We start from the raw sequence: 15,444 nt of genomic DNA, 5'->3' as shown, positions 1-15,444 counted from the left end.
AAAGGTGGCAGTAAATAAATGGAGAATCATGTCCATCTATCGCTCCTGGTCTGTTGGTGAAATGCAGCTGTGATGGTACATGCCCCCACCCAGGGAAATTATGAATTTAGGGCTATTTCAAGCACTGAGTGTCCAGTGCTGAGCATTTTTAGGACAAATTTCTCCAAAACTGAACTTATGACTGTTTAAATTCAACACCTGCATAGGTGAAATAGGTGATAGAAAGCAACAAATATGTGAAACTAAAACCAAGACCATTACAACATGACAGACTGGGAATTTTAACATAATGGTATCACAACAGGTGCTCATGGAAACAAAATCAACAACATACCATGCTACAACAGCTGGTAGAGTAATAGTGTAGTGGTTAAAGCTGTTGCATTTGGATCCAAAGTTCACAGGTTCAATCCCCATACCCAGCTCTAGTACCCTTGAGGAGGGTACTTACCCTAAATCGCTCCAGTAAAATTACCCAGCAGTATAAATGGGTAAATAAGTGTAACCTTAATAAGCTCCTTTGGAGGAAAGCCTCAGCTAGAGGAAAACATCTACCGGTCTGCTCCTGCGCAAAAGTACACACGGTACTTGTACACAAGTGCTCACTCAATACTGCTTGTACAAGGCGGTTGGTATTTGCTGCTTTCGAGTTTCCGCTCCCTAAGAAAACTTCTGCTTGCTTGTTCAAGTAACACTTGTATTTTTTTTTTTAAAAAAAAAACATAGAAAACATTTTTCTTGCCCATACAAAAGTATCTCAGCTGCAACATTTCTAGAGAAAAAAAGTGGAACTACAGGACGTAGCATCTTCACATTTAGCTGACTTTTCTCCAACGTGACCTACAATATTAAATTACCTAATTATTTACCCATTTGTACAGTTGGGCATTTTTACCAGCACAATTTAGGGCAAGTACCTTGCTCATGGGTACCACAGTCAGAGGTGAGATTCAAACCTACAACCTTTGAGTCCAAAGACAGCAGCTCAAAGCACTACACTACCACTTGTCCATTAAACATACACATCCATATACAGGTGACAGTAACCACCCAGACTTTACTTCTATCACCTTCTGCCAGCATTTCTTGGTAAACAAGTCAAGCCATTCTTTGCACAGCCACAAGTAGTTAAGCTTTGTCCTTGCTGCACTGCTTTCAGCATGCAACTCCTGTTCTCTTCCAGCACGTCCCTCTTGGCATCCTTTGTGTCATCCTTTGTGTCATCCTCAGGTGTGTGTTCAGGGGAGTGCGCTCAGGATCACACACCATGTCCTTTGGGCAAAACTGCACTGTACTCCACTTCATTTTCTTTCCTTTTCGCCCTGAGGCGGTACCTCACTGTCTGGACTGCTGACTATGTCTCAAAGTGCAGCTGGTCATGCCGAGTTTGACGATGTTGCAATGTTTATCGCTGGCCATGTGACTGCCCAATGCCTTCCCGCCAAGAGAAGTGTAACAGTCTTTAAAAACATTAAAGAACTTTTGCCGGCCTGTTGATTTAGCAAATGCACCCGCCCAGTACACAACGCACGTTTCTGTCATCATCTCCAATTTGCATTACCATCACTTGATCCAACAATCCTACCGGAATTTAACTGTCGAATCAGTTTCTTCCACTGGCATGACATCTGTGCAACGTAAACTCTTGCAGCATTTTTTTGGTGGGAGGAGAACGATGAGCGGCACCTCGCTTAGGGCAGCCGTTGGAATTGCAGGTTACTACTGCGCTTGTCAGGCTAATTGATAACAGAATGTGAACATTGCAAGTTGGTGTCTGTACAAGTGACAAATTTATCCATTTGGCACTCAATTTTTACGCGCAGGCAGCTTAGGATGTTTTCACATGCTTTTCCCAGTCCCCACCTCGCTGTGTACACACACAGCAACCAATTTTATGCACAGATTTACACTCTCAAAAATGACCCAGGTGGTGGAGGGGAAAAAAAAAAAAAAAAAAAATCTCCCCCAAAAGTGGAAATTTTTTCACCCATTTTCCTGAGCTGAAGGACTTGAACAGATGAAAAATATTTCAGGAAGCAGGGCCACACTCCCAGTTTTATGCCTTTAACATCTAGTAAGTACCCAGGTAAGAATTAAAGAACAACTTCAATAAAGGCAAACCAAAACCCAGAAAACACTACAGCACCCCAAAGCCTGCACCCCACCCAACTTTCAGGGGGGCAGCAGAAGACACTTCGTGCATGCGAGTGAGAGAGAGAGCGAGAAAGACCTGAACACTCAGTGTTAGCAGGCATTAGGCCCTGGTGACAAGGCTCAGGACCAGCGTTCTGAACCAGCTGAAACTGGTCATCAAAAGAACAAAGTTACAGCACAGACAACAGAAAGGATCAGGGCAGTTTTAAGAGATGCACATCCTCGATACTTACGTTTTATTCCCTTACATTTTGGCTTCAAAGCACACCAGTAAATATTTCAGAAAAAGAAAGTGTTCCGCACAGACCAAAACTGAGTGCAGAAAATACATTAACACTACACATTCCAAATTGTCAGGTACGGTTTATTTACAAAACACTGGAGAGTTGTCTGCTTTCTACAGAGAACTCCAGCGCCCTCAGAGAGCAGGCTCCTCAGGGCAAGTGGGGGTGGGGCAGCCCTTAGTCCTTCTGTGAAGAGGTTTGCTGGGCGCCGGAGAGACGTGGAGGACCCAGGCCAGCCCGGCCTCAGCGGAATCTGCACTGCACTGGTTCCTTAGGCTGCGGCGCACGCAGCGCTGGGTCCTGGGCAGTGGCTGCAGGACATCCTCAATGGAGAACTGTGCCCATTCAGGGAGGCTGCAGTTCCCACAGGGCACCTGGTCCACACTACTAGAGGACTTCTCCGTTTTACCTGCACTCTTCTCAAGATCACAGCCCTGTGCCAGCAACCCCTCCTTCCTCATCTCTCTCCCTAAAACATTTGGATCCTCTGGTCCTTTTGGTTCCACGCTATTCACAAGTTCTGCAGCTGAAGCGTCCACCTGGGTTCCCAGCACAACAGCCTCATCCAAGATTAAACTCGGTTGCACTCGAGAGCTCCTGCGGCCACGCACTCTGCCCTGCGCCCCACTCTTCTTATTGGGAATTGTCTTCTCATCCACACTGGCCATGAGCTCCCCTTCACTAGCTGACTGCAAAGAGAATTCTACATCACTTTCGCAAGCTACCTTTGCGTTCGGCTCACAACGCGCGAGACTATTGTGGTCAGTGGGGGTACGTGTATGACCACCTCGCTCTCTGCTAAGATCAGAGGCAGCCTTCATACCTTCGTCTGTACATTCCACACACGACGGGGGAGCTGGGGAGCTGTCTGCAACGTGCTTAGGACTGTTGCCAGGAGAAAGAGAAGGAATGGGTGGCCTGCAAAGTGATGGGCCTGCTCTTATACCACTATGGTCCACAAGGTCGCCACTGCTGTGTTCATCAGCTTTCTCATTTTTCTCTCCATCACCAACAGCAGGTAAACTGGACCTTTGCAAGCCCCCACGGGCCTTCCCTCTTCCTCTTCCCCTTCGCCTCCCACCACTGCCACTTCTCTTGTCCTGCTGCTCTGTCCCAGGCAGCTGGACTACTTTGTGTTTTTGTAACAAAGTCTCTACTTCTTGGGGTCGGTCTGCCATGCTTTCAGGATGGTCAGCTTCCTGTGGCGTTTCAGTTAACTGACCCTGTGCAGAACTCTTTACAGATAGGAGGCAGAAGCGCTGGCGCCACTGAGCAGCAGCTGCAACTGCCGCAGATGTGAAATTGGTACAAGTCGCCTTTTTGAGAGTTGTCCGGGGAGCCTCCGCCACTGCACAGATGTCGTCTTCTGAGGAAGAATGCATATATATTTACCATGGTCAAGTGACATTGCTACAGTTGTGTCATCATTTGTATCTTAGTGAGGCAGCAGTACCTAAGAGCCTGTTACCGCTGTGATGGCGCTGTGGTGTGGGGGAGCGGCTTGCAGACGAAAGGGCCTCTGTGATGGGACTCAGTGCAGGATTCTTTGAGGCGTAGTCTCTCTTCCCATACAGCGAGCGATCCACCTCCTTGTTGCCCCACCGTTTCTTGCCTGAGGAGCTCTGCAGTAACACACAGTCCCCTCAGCACAGGTCCGCCCACACAGAGCAAGATCTGGTCCCTCTCGGGACCCCATAGACAGGATTCCAAACCATTTAACAATGAAAATTATTCCCAGGTATGTAGGCATTCTGAAACTTTTATATTACATTTCTCTAAAGGTAAAACTTCAAAACCCATTTAAAAGTACAGAATTGCATTTTAGCTCAAAACAGCAACAACCGGAATCTTGGGGGTCACGTGCACTGAACGCTAAATTGGGATTAGAACAGCTTTTGCCAAATTTATCCATTACAAACAAAGTTTAAGGTGACATTCTCATTGTAAGGTGGCAATTTCTAAGAAAAGTATAACTACATTACTGATATCATATGACAGAGCTGAGGCCAACCTAAGATGTCTGTCTCGGATCACACAAGTAGAGCTGAGACTCATGAACAAAGGCTTTATCAGGCTCTAAGAATGGTGCAAGATAGAATTCCATGCCACATCTGTACCCTCACAGACAGCATTTATTATTGTGCCACTTCTTTCTGGGACAGCCTGACACACACGTGAACACACACATTTGGCCTATGACATTAAAAAATAAGAAAAGTACTGAATCCATTCTTAGCTTTGTAGTTATCTTGACATTTAGCATGGACTTCTGTTAAGGCTGAAGCTCAAATGTAGAGCATTGCCTTTTACAATATAGTTCATCCTCGATTGGATTAAGGGAGGGTAATTTAGTTTGCTTTTTAGGGATCCACTGGTCATTAAAATGCATCATATACAAATTTTCAATATCATTTTAACACAAATAGTTTAAAAGACACAATGAGTTTAACCAGGCATTCAAGGGGAAAGTTACTTAAGATCATGTCATCAAGGTTTACACAACTAAATCAGTACAAATACTGAAATTATGTTTTCCTCAAGTTGTGCTCCACTTTGCCATTTCCCCCCCCCCACTAGATTTTCTTTTTTGAAAAACTGTGGAAGATGTACTTAAAGTATTGTGATGCACTGGTCATTCCAATATCCAGTCATCCAAGATTTGATCATGTATGGATGAACTGTAGCTACTTTATTAGAACAGATCTTCCTGTCCACGCCTGTTCTAAAAAGTTTTCTTGTGAATGTTGTAACACCCTTCTGTATTAGGCAGTACCCATAAGAGCAGTATTACAAGTCACAGACTTATTTTAAAACCCTGCATGTCCTGCACACAGCTGACACACACCGAACTCAGTTCTGAGGTATTTAGATAAGGTCTGTTGACCATGTTTGAGCACAATCACATTTCAGTAATCTCTATTAATGCAGTAAGAAAAACCGTAAACACTTTTTTCAAAATGCAATACAATAAAGAAATGTTGGCATTGCTGAAGGAACACAGAACAGAAAAGGATGTTAGATCTTTTTTCTTGAAAAATATTTTCCAAATAATATATTATATAGAAATATTTTGTTCCTCAATCTAACATTGATCAGATTCAACTCTGAAAACATGCTTAAACTTCTTTCCAAGTTTGGAAACTTTTTAGCCTCAGTCACCCCCCCCCAGAGATAATGCCTTATCATCAACAAAATTCTATTCATAGTGGCAAAAAAATCATGGGACACTGGATTATGAACCATAAAACAGAGGGAGGGGCTTCTTCCTAACATACTAAGAATGGTAATGTTCAAATTAGCAGAATACATTAGGCTAGAAAAACTAAACGTCTAAAAACTAAACCTCTGCAGCTTCTACAGAATGTTGCTGCACGAGTTCTGTTTGATTTGCCAAAGCGCTCCCATGCATCTCCTCTACTCATCTTTCTGCACTGGCTTCCTATAGCTGCCCGTATCAAATTCAAAACCCCGGTCACTGTGTACAAATGCATCAAGAGAACTGCTCCCGGCTATTTACAGGACTCGATCAACCGGTACACCCCAGCCAGGCCCCTTCGCTCATCTACTTCTATTCGCTTGGTGGTCCCGCGCACGAAAGGCGGAGCTCGGAGGTTCTCTGTCCGATGCGGCGGAATGACCTTCCCCCGTCACTCAGAACTGCGGAAACTCTGTTTTCAAGAAGGGTCTGGAAACCCACCTTTTCCAGATCCGCTTCGCCCAAGATCTCTTCAGATCACCTATGGCGTAACCGTTCACGCATCGTAACTCCAGAAGCATCCCCACATACAACCTTTATTCAGCCATTACTCTGGTATTGTACTGCTCATTTGTGTATCTTATAATACTAATAAAAAATTGGTGTGGGTATCAGGATTTATCTGTGTCTTATGCACCTACTTGAACGATGAACCTCGGTGTAGCAAGTGGTAGGGAACAAACTAGGTTTGCTTGAGACTTTCGTGTCTGCAGCTACGTCCCCTTCTCTCAACGTAATGTATAAATTGTACTTTTGCTGAGATCTACATCGCTTTGGACAAAAGCGTCTGCTAAATAAATAGATGTAAAGAAAAGACATGGAAATGTATATATAAGGTACATATAAAAAATTCTTTATATCCACGAACCTGGAAAAAATTTAAATCTCCACACTAGTCATATTCAGTTTCACATTAATCAGGGAAATTTCTGGTGTTTTCAGAATACATAAAAATGATTTTGATGTCTGAATATTAATGTATTAGATTAAAAATATGTTCACACAATTTCAATTAAACTTGTTTACTGTGGTACTGAAGGTCAGGAACCAGCAGAATAAAAATGACTGCACCTATGGAATGGAGAAAAAGCTGCATACCTTCTTGCACAACTTCTTAGCTGCTGAAATAGCAGCATTACGGCTTGTCCTCTTCTTGACCACAACATTTGTAGATGCCTGCAAATGAGAAGGATTCAATGAAAATCTTCCAAAGATGGACCAGATGGACACAGCTCTAAATCTTAGGTCCTCCCAAATCTTGTGCAAGAAGCTGGATGGACATCTTCACAGAAATGACATCCCCTCCTTCCAAAACCAGAGTGCCTGACCTACCTTTCTCTTCCTGCTGCATGTAGGAACTGCAGCTGGAGCAGCTGTGCAGAGAAGTGGCTCAAGGGCACAGGGAGGTACTGTCTCTGAAACAAACAGAACATGTCTTTGACAACGTGCTTGTTTCTTGTTTAATCACTGATGTGAGTTGAGGATAATGGGGTCAAAACAGAAGGTAGTGAAAGACATAAAAAAGGCTGCAAAGTAGTAAGATGACATGCAGCCCATCAGAAAAGAGAGACTTCATGACAAGAGTAACAACTATACAGAGTGCAGAGAACAAACCTGTTTCTATTCCACTGAGGCTGTCATGTAGGGGAGAAGGATGTGTCTCAAGAGGCTCAGATGTGCACTGGACATTGCTGTCTATGCACACCTGAGAGGCCATGTCTGGTAGGGGGGAAAAAATAACCCTTTGAAACACAGCAGGAAAAGTAATAATGAGGAGCACTGTTTGGCATCAAGTTTTTTCCTTCAAGAACAACTCATGCTTGTGGGAATTACCTGTACTTGTAAGTATCTTGTCGTAAGTCTTTTCAGTTGCAACAGGCAGAGTCATCTGTGAACAAAAGTGCTTGGTTTACATGGTGGTAAAACACCACATCGAGGTACTGTGCTCACAAAAAAATTTAATAAGGGCCTATAAAGCCTTTGAAGACTTAGTGGATGTCACTTGTGCATAACATACCATCTCTGTCCTTGTGACTTCCTCCAACAGAAAATGTGGTCCCTTTTCAGTATAACTTCACAACAGCCACTAGGGCAAACATACCTCTTGCCCATTCTCATCCTGGTGCTCCCCTGGGTCAAACTGCGCTTCAGCACAGCCAGGGCCCTCAGAGGATGTTGGCAAGTCTCCCATCACAGGACTCGTGAAGTCCGGCTGAGGGAAATGAGATGTGGACCTCTGTGGCGTTTTCAGCAATGGGCGAAGCTGGGGCCCTGCTGACGTACTTGCATGTGCTGGCGTTCCCCCCTTTTGCAGTGGGGTGCTTGGGGGCAAGTTTTTGTCAAAGAACTCTGGAGACAGTGGTGCTCCAAAACGTACACGTTTTTTGTTCCTCGATGGGTCCCCAGAACATGCCACCTCATCTGCAGATGACACACACGGAAAGGGGGCGGGGGGGAATTAAAAAAAAAAAAAAAAAAAAAAAAAATGAAACTAAGTATACTACTATAGTGAATGAGAACTGAGAAAAGACACTTTGGTTAGTATCATAAAACAATCTGAACTTTTGATTTGAAGACCTTTTTTCCTAAACTGTGAACCTAGATATACACTTACTCCTCATCTTAACAGTCCCAACAGAAACCTGCTCATTACTCATTTGTTTCAAACTCAAGTGACTTTTACCACTAAATCACCATAAAATTAATATTTGCCCATGAATTTAATTAGGTTCTAAAAAATTCTGATACAACCATGGTAAATTCTTTAAAAAAAAAAAAAACTGTGGAAAACTTTAATAACTTTGTGCTGCATTAAAGCTAAAACTTGTCACTTATCATTATCTATCATCTCCACAGTAACAGAAGACTTTTCTTACTGGCATTAGGTGAACTCGAGACACCAGCGGCAAAAACTAGGAACAGCAAGTTTAAGGCTGACCAACACTCCTGTTCTGTTTGAGTGTTTTACTGACATCTATGTACCAGCTTGTTGGGTAAAAAACAACTTACATTTGCTCCATTACTGAGATAAATTTTAGAAAAATCAAAACTGCTTTGATTTGAGAAGTATGTGTATCATCAATATTCACCAAAACTCTACATAAGATTTCTATAAAACATGTATACTTTCACATAATCATTATGCAGTTCATTTGTTCCACGAAAATCCTTTATGTAAATTTCCATTGTGAGGAGATCAAATCATCACTTCTTATGTGGGGGTGGGACGGGGAAAAAATGACCAACACTGGGTTGTCATGTTACAAATGTTCAAATCAAATTTTCAAAGATAAAAATACAGAAACTTTTTTTATATATTTTTTTTTTTTTTTTAATCACCACCTATGTCCAGTTAGCTGGGAGCAAAATACAAGGACAGAACAAGTGTGAGACAGTGGATTAAATTCTCACTGGTGCGTTCACTACCTGTAACTGTATAAGGGGTTTGCGGACTATGATAAAGTTGACTTACAAGGTCATCATATTGGAACCCCGTTGTAAGTGGAGGATTACCTGTACTCGGACATTAGTGGTTTCCAGTCACTTGAAGGAAAACACTATATTTAGCCAGACTGACACCACTACAGTACAAAAAGCTTTTGGATTTGAAACACTAAGTATTTATCATGTCCTAAAACATCTGATATAATCAGCAATGCTGCTGTACAGACAAATAGTAATTTTACTTTTACAAAAACTACATAAGCAAAAATGCTGCTGTACAGAATAAGGCCATTGTATGAAAAGGTAAAAACTATTTTCATAAGTTGTAGTGGTCTTTTGTTGTTAAGGACCCTATTATACGTATAATGGCTGAGTGTACTTGGTTGGTGACTTTCAAAAGAAGCTTAAAACTTTTTGGCCAAAACAAAACAGTTTAAGCACACAATATTCCTACTGAGAGCATCCTTACCTGTAGGGTGTTTGGCCAGAGGTGAGATGAATAAAACGGGCTGAATGTCAGATGCATCTGGGGCACTGTGCAGCGGTACACTGCTAGATTCGTAGTTTTGGACTCCTGAGGGGCAAACCTGTAGTTTGGGAAAAATATAGGGCAGAAGTGAGCATAATGGTTAAAGAACACCTTGCAACTCAAAGACCAAGGTTCAAATCCCACCTCCTGTTGTAGAACCCTTAAGCAAGGTACTCGCCCTCAACTGATGCAGCAAAAATGACCCTGCTGTATAAAAGTATTCTGAATCGCAACACTAAGTCGTTTTGTAATAATAACCATGATCTAAATAAATGTACATTTACCAGATGGTTGTCGCCAAAGTGACATACAACTCTGTTAACAAAAGTGCAAGGTAAATATACTGTTAGCAAGAGCTGTCAACTCAAGTCAGAACCCTAAAATCCAAGCCTCATAGATCTAACCTGCTGCTCTGTTGCAGGTTGGCACTGCGTCTGACCGGAGTCCGAGCTTGTTGATAGCATAGGAGAGTCAGCAGAAGACTGGTATATTGCATCGTCCAGCTCTGTACATTCACTGCTCAGCTCCTGAAAACAGAGGTCACTGGAGTTGTTACAACGGAAGGGAGAGAAACGTGTCAAGGAGGCAGAAAAACAGGAGGATGTTTAAGAAACAGTATCATCAAAATTACACTGTAAAGGGGAAAATGCTACATTACAGCAGTACAATACTCTAAAGATACATTTAGATAACATTTTTAATATACCTTCAACCTGCAACTCACTTTAGTAACTTCCAGCTGCTTGAGCCTTGCAGTACTGAGTGTCAGTGAAGAGTTGCATGCCGTTAACATCGAAGGGACTTTTTTGCATTGAACACTCTCCAAACAGTACTTCTTAGAGGGAGGGGGCCTGGCATATTCCAGACAACCAAGGGGATCCACATTCTCCTTTGTAGCCACAGCACTCCCATCACCTGAGAGAAAAATGTAATTTCAGCTGCTTAGCAGATGTCACTGGACAAAGCTTAGCATTCCAATACAATACTAAAACAGGTATATAAACATATACTATCACCAGCCTGTTTCATTTATACAGGAAATATTACATCAAACTTTAGTTACTCAATAATTGAGTGATATTTGTTGCTCATCTGTCAAAGGTACATAATCTCTTGTCTTAGACCTTCTTTCTGGTTTTCCTCCCTTGGCATTTCATCATCCACTTCAAGTAGGCTCTGGAAAGACACCATTTTCTGCTTCAGAGTAGAGAAGCTGCGCTGAACAAAGGAACCGATTTGCAGATTCTGTGGAAAGGCATAAACAAGCTCAAATGCATGACTTCAGACGGAAATCACTACAAGTGTTAAAGGTTCATGGTACGCTTACTTGGGGTGTGCTTGGAGGAGTCTGACGCCTTTTTTGAGCGATGAAGCGGATCAGAGCATTGGTTTCTGGGGACCCCCGAACCCCAACCGATGACCTCCGTCTCACCTTCAGCTTTGACAAACGGGACTTATCTGTGGGGCAGGAGGGGATTTCAGTACAGAGTACTCTGAATGCAAAGCAATTTATAATTCAATGTCCTCAACCAGAGTCGATGATACAGAGTGCATAAGAACAAGTAAAGTGTGATGGACAAAAAAAAAAAGACCCCTGAAGGAACATGTGGGCACTGGAGACCGCCCTACCTCGGAGCATAACCTCACCTTTTGCCTTAGCGGAGAGAACAAAGCTCTGTGGGGAGATTCCAAGCTGGGAGCAGCTGACTTGAGAGAAATCCAGCGTGGCATTTTTTTCAGGTGTCACAACAGAAGTAATGACACCTTGCATCTCCTCAGCAACAGTACTGTCCATGCTGACAACCTAGGGATCAATACCAACACAAAATCACAGCTAAAGAGCAGCTGGTAGTGTAGTGGTTAGAGCTGCTGCCTTTGGACCCAAAGCTTGCAGGTTTGAAACCCGCCCCCCCACCACCACCACCAGCTGTTGTACCCTTGAGTAAGGTAAGGTACTTACCCTAAATTGCACCAGTAAAATCACCCAACTGTTTAAATGCATCCATCAATAGAACTGCTCCCAGTTATTTACAGGTCTTGATCAACCGCTACACCCCAGCCAGACCCGTTCGCTCATCTACTTCTGCTCCCTTGGTGGTCCCGCGCACAAAAGGTAAAGCACGGAGCTTCTCGGTTCTGGCTCCGTCGTGGCGGTGGACCTTCCTCTCTCACTCAGAACTGCGGAAACTCTGTCTGCGTTCAAGAAGGGTCTGAAAACTCACCTTTTCCGGGCCCATTTCGCCCAAGATCTCTCCAGCTCATGTACGGTGTAAGCTAGCTGTTACCTTTCACCTGAAGGCTCTTATTCACTTTCTGTTGCAGTAATCTGATAGTATAATCTAGCTACCCTGAATTGATACTGTAAAAATTACCCAGCTAAGTGAAAAAATAATTGTAATGTAAGCTACTAGTGTGAAAACCCAGTTACCCCCTGGCCCAGGGTCCGGGAAAGAGAGCTTCATTATATATTATTAATTATAAATGAAAAATGATTCGACAACTTGCCTGACTAACAATGCAATGACATGATGATGTTATAACGACAGAACTGCAGCCCCAGATCTAAAATCACGTGGATTTTTTTTTTGTTGGTAATTTTACCCTTTCTGCTGAAAAAAAACGGCCAATTTTTTCATGCTGACACATCTAGCATATTTAATAATTTTTTATAACTTATACACTGGTAGTACCGTTAAAAAGTTAAGGTATGAGTGACAAATGACACATTGTGAAATTATAGCTATGGAGCGCACACGGAAATTAGTTAACTGTTTACATGTCATGATAGTTAACTAGCATAGCAGCTAGCTAACCGACTACAACGTCGATGCGTGACGCCGCCGGGTACAAAATTGAAAATAAAATTACAACGTGACTGAGAGAGGCGAGGTAATCGGACTCAGACCTGGTATAAAAGTCTTACCTGTTAAGAGCTGTACTAGACAAAAAAAGGTATAAAATATAACATTTAAAGCACTATATTTGGAAATTAAACAGATGTGCCTAGACGTTAAAACAGGGCGCCCGACGACGGAGCGACAACGCACCACAATAAAAATCAAACTACGCGCGCCGAGCAAAGCTGGAGAGACAGCGTGAAGAGCCGTATCACTCCGCGACTGAAACCTGTGGCAAAAAGCTAAACTAAAATCACAGTGAAAAAGAAAAATAACCACTTAAAAATAAACAAGTAAAGAATCTTCAGTGCTCTTATTTTATAATCATTTAAGTATTCGATAGAATACTTAGAAAATATGAACGTAAACTGAGGATCTACTTCTTTCCTCAACCTTTCTTCAAAAAGTCTTCCTCTTCGAATATGAATTAACCAATAGGAGTCTTCATCGTGAGTCACGTGCGTTAAAAGGTCCAATGCATTTGTGCCTATTTTGTTCCTGGAAGAGTTTCTTTACCGTAATAACTGATATATTTATAGAAGATACAGTGAGAAATAGGCTGGTAGTAGGATTTTGTGAAGGCGCGTGGGTCATCCAAAGCAAGCCGTAGGAGTTTGATATGCTGGAAGTTTCAGACATGTTAATTTCCATTTTCCTCTGGAGACTAAACAGCGCTCCGAACACATAACAACCAAGAATGTACAATATTCATTTCGCCAGGTTTCGGTCAGTTAAAGTAACTTAGATTTACAGTAACCACGGTGATTCATTGACATAAACATACAGGAATTTGCCGCCATGATGCCATGTTGAATGGATGAAAACCAAAAAGATTTTCCCAGGGCACAAATTAACTTGTGTAAATATTCACATATAATTTTAATATTTCTCTTCATTAACGACTGTTTAACGAGATAACTATAAATAATTCCTGTGTCATTTGGCAAACTGATGCTACTTACTTTCACATATTCTCGTGCAGTGTTTATTTGTTTGACAGATATAAAACGTACTATACTTGGTTTGGGATTTCAAAATGGTTAATAAAACAGTCATCCAGGTGTTTATATTTGGAAAGCGTGTCATTGAATTTGCAAGGTTATTTTACTTATACACTGATGGCCACCGACACTTACATAAGATACTGGATATAGAAAACAGGAATAGGATATTTATTGCAATTATCTAAAGAACCTCTTGAAGACCACCTTATGTCAGCACATGCAGTTTTGATTAATTTAAATTGAATAGAATACACACACTTTCTGAAATTGCTCATCCTGAACTGGGTTTCGGCAAACCGGAGCCTAACCCGGCAACACAGGGTGTGATACTGGAGGGAGAGGGGACACACCCAGGACGGGACGCCAGTCCGCCACAAGGCACCCCAAGCGGGAATCGAACCCCAGACCCGCTAGAAGGCAGGACCCGGCCAAACCCACCGCGCCCCTCATAGAATGGATAGAATTTATTAAATAGATTCAGTTGCGTTATCATTTCTTACATTGAAACAGTCAATGAAAGGAAATTTTTGAATAACGAATAGTCCTAACCCTGAAATAATGCTCAGCGCAACCGCCCTTGGTAGTAGTGACAGCTGTGAATAATTTGGGATTAACAGATCAGTTTGCAGATGATCCATCCATCCATCATCAATAACCGCTTGTCAAATGCAGGGTCATGGTGATCTGGAGCCTGTCAAAGAAGCATAAGGCATGAGGTAGAGAACATACAGGTCGGTTTGCAATTCATTGCAGGACAATTACAAACACTTAGTCATTCACTCATACACACACACACACACACACACACACACACACACACACACACACACACTTCAAGGGCAATTTTGGGCCTCCAATATACCTGAAATACATGTCTTCAGACTGCAGAAAGAACTGGAGCATGGATTCAAACCGTCATCCAAAGCCACAGTGTTACCCACTGTGCCACCATTTGCACGTAATTTCAGTGAAGATGTTTAGTGCTTGCTATTTCTTTGCTGGATGGGGACGATTCACAAATTTACAGCAATTGCCACAAATTCTCAGCCTTATTCAGATTTCAGTTTTGACTGTTGGAGCTCCACTCTCCTGCTGCTAAGCTCTTCTTGTGTCTCTTTGGATCTTTGCCTGGATCTCAGGCCTTTCGCTTATCCAGTTAGGTGTTCCTCAAAGAGTTGCCTTTTTTACAAAGCATTTCGTCCAAAGCAACTGTCCAGCCACTGCCGATTAAAAGTACAGCATCACCTTCCCGCCGCCACGTGCTCTCTAATGTCCTGCTGTGGAGCCTGTGCCCGACAGAACTCACTGCACAGTTAACTGAATTTGGATATATAACATATTTTCCCACACCTTTTCTCAGTATTCCCCAAGCCTAGCTGAGAAAGGAGGAGGGTTGGGTGTGGGACTAACTACCCCACACTGTAAAAATCTTGCCAGCTACAGAAACGCCAACAAGGAAACTTCAAGACATCTCAGCTCTTGGACAGAAATGCCTGGAGAACCCTTCTTGGCAGCCTATGCCCCAGGAGGGGTGGAAGGCATTGATGATGATGATGATTTCTCAGTATTCTGCATGCCTTTCTTACAATTTCCAAGTGTACAGTTAAACCTTTCCAAGTGGAATTCATTGCAGAACATTGACTTTTTCACAGTAGCAACTCCGCTCTTTCCACTCGTTCATGTAGGCCAGATTTACAGAGCAGTGGAGCTATTTAGTAGATGGGCAGCTTTCCCTCAGACACTAAAACCTGCAGGGCTTCCAGAGTCTACCACTGGCCTTCTCAGTGCTTCTATGAGCCCTGCTCTTAGCTGAATCTCAGTGTACCAAGTGTACCACGTACATACAGTACATAAACCAGCTTGACCGTATGACATT

At 42.7% G+C, this 15,444-nt stretch overlaps 1 protein-coding gene across 3 annotated transcripts; it reads right to left on the bottom strand.

Moving 5' to 3' along the window:
* Positions 1–2,497: 2,497 nt before the first annotated feature.
* On the bottom strand, positions 2,498–12,770 carry cdca2 (cell division cycle associated 2). 3 transcript variants are annotated; one of them, XM_018762490.2, is made up of 14 exons: positions 12,591–12,770; positions 11,315–11,471; positions 10,995–11,125; positions 10,792–10,912; positions 10,392–10,582; positions 10,072–10,194; positions 9,608–9,725; positions 7,796–8,115; positions 7,528–7,582; positions 7,309–7,413; positions 7,027–7,109; positions 6,793–6,870; positions 3,892–4,060; positions 2,498–3,804 (listed from the first exon to the last, which is right to left on the bottom strand). In XM_018762490.2, exons 2-14 carry the CDS (start codon positions 11,460–11,462, stop codon positions 2,573–2,575), a joined length of 2,874 nt encoding a protein of 957 aa, XP_018618006.2. In that variant the 5' UTR covers positions 11,463–11,471; positions 12,591–12,770; the 3' UTR covers positions 2,498–2,572. The 3 variants fall into 3 exon arrangements, with proteins under 3 accessions (XP_018618006.2, XP_018618007.2, XP_018618008.2); XM_018762491.2 differs by having other exon boundaries at positions 2,498–3,801; XM_018762492.2 differs by having other exon boundaries at positions 3,907–4,060.
* Between the last annotated feature and the right edge of the window lie 2,674 nt (positions 12,771–15,444).

Source organism: Scleropages formosus, chromosome 12 (genome assembly GCF_900964775.1).
Source record: "Scleropages formosus chromosome 12, fSclFor1.1, whole genome shotgun sequence".
NCBI lineage: Eukaryota > Metazoa > Chordata > Actinopteri > Osteoglossiformes > Osteoglossidae > Scleropages > Scleropages formosus.
The sequence above is the reverse complement of the archived record's forward strand: the minus strand, read 5'-3'. Positions and strand labels throughout refer to the sequence as shown.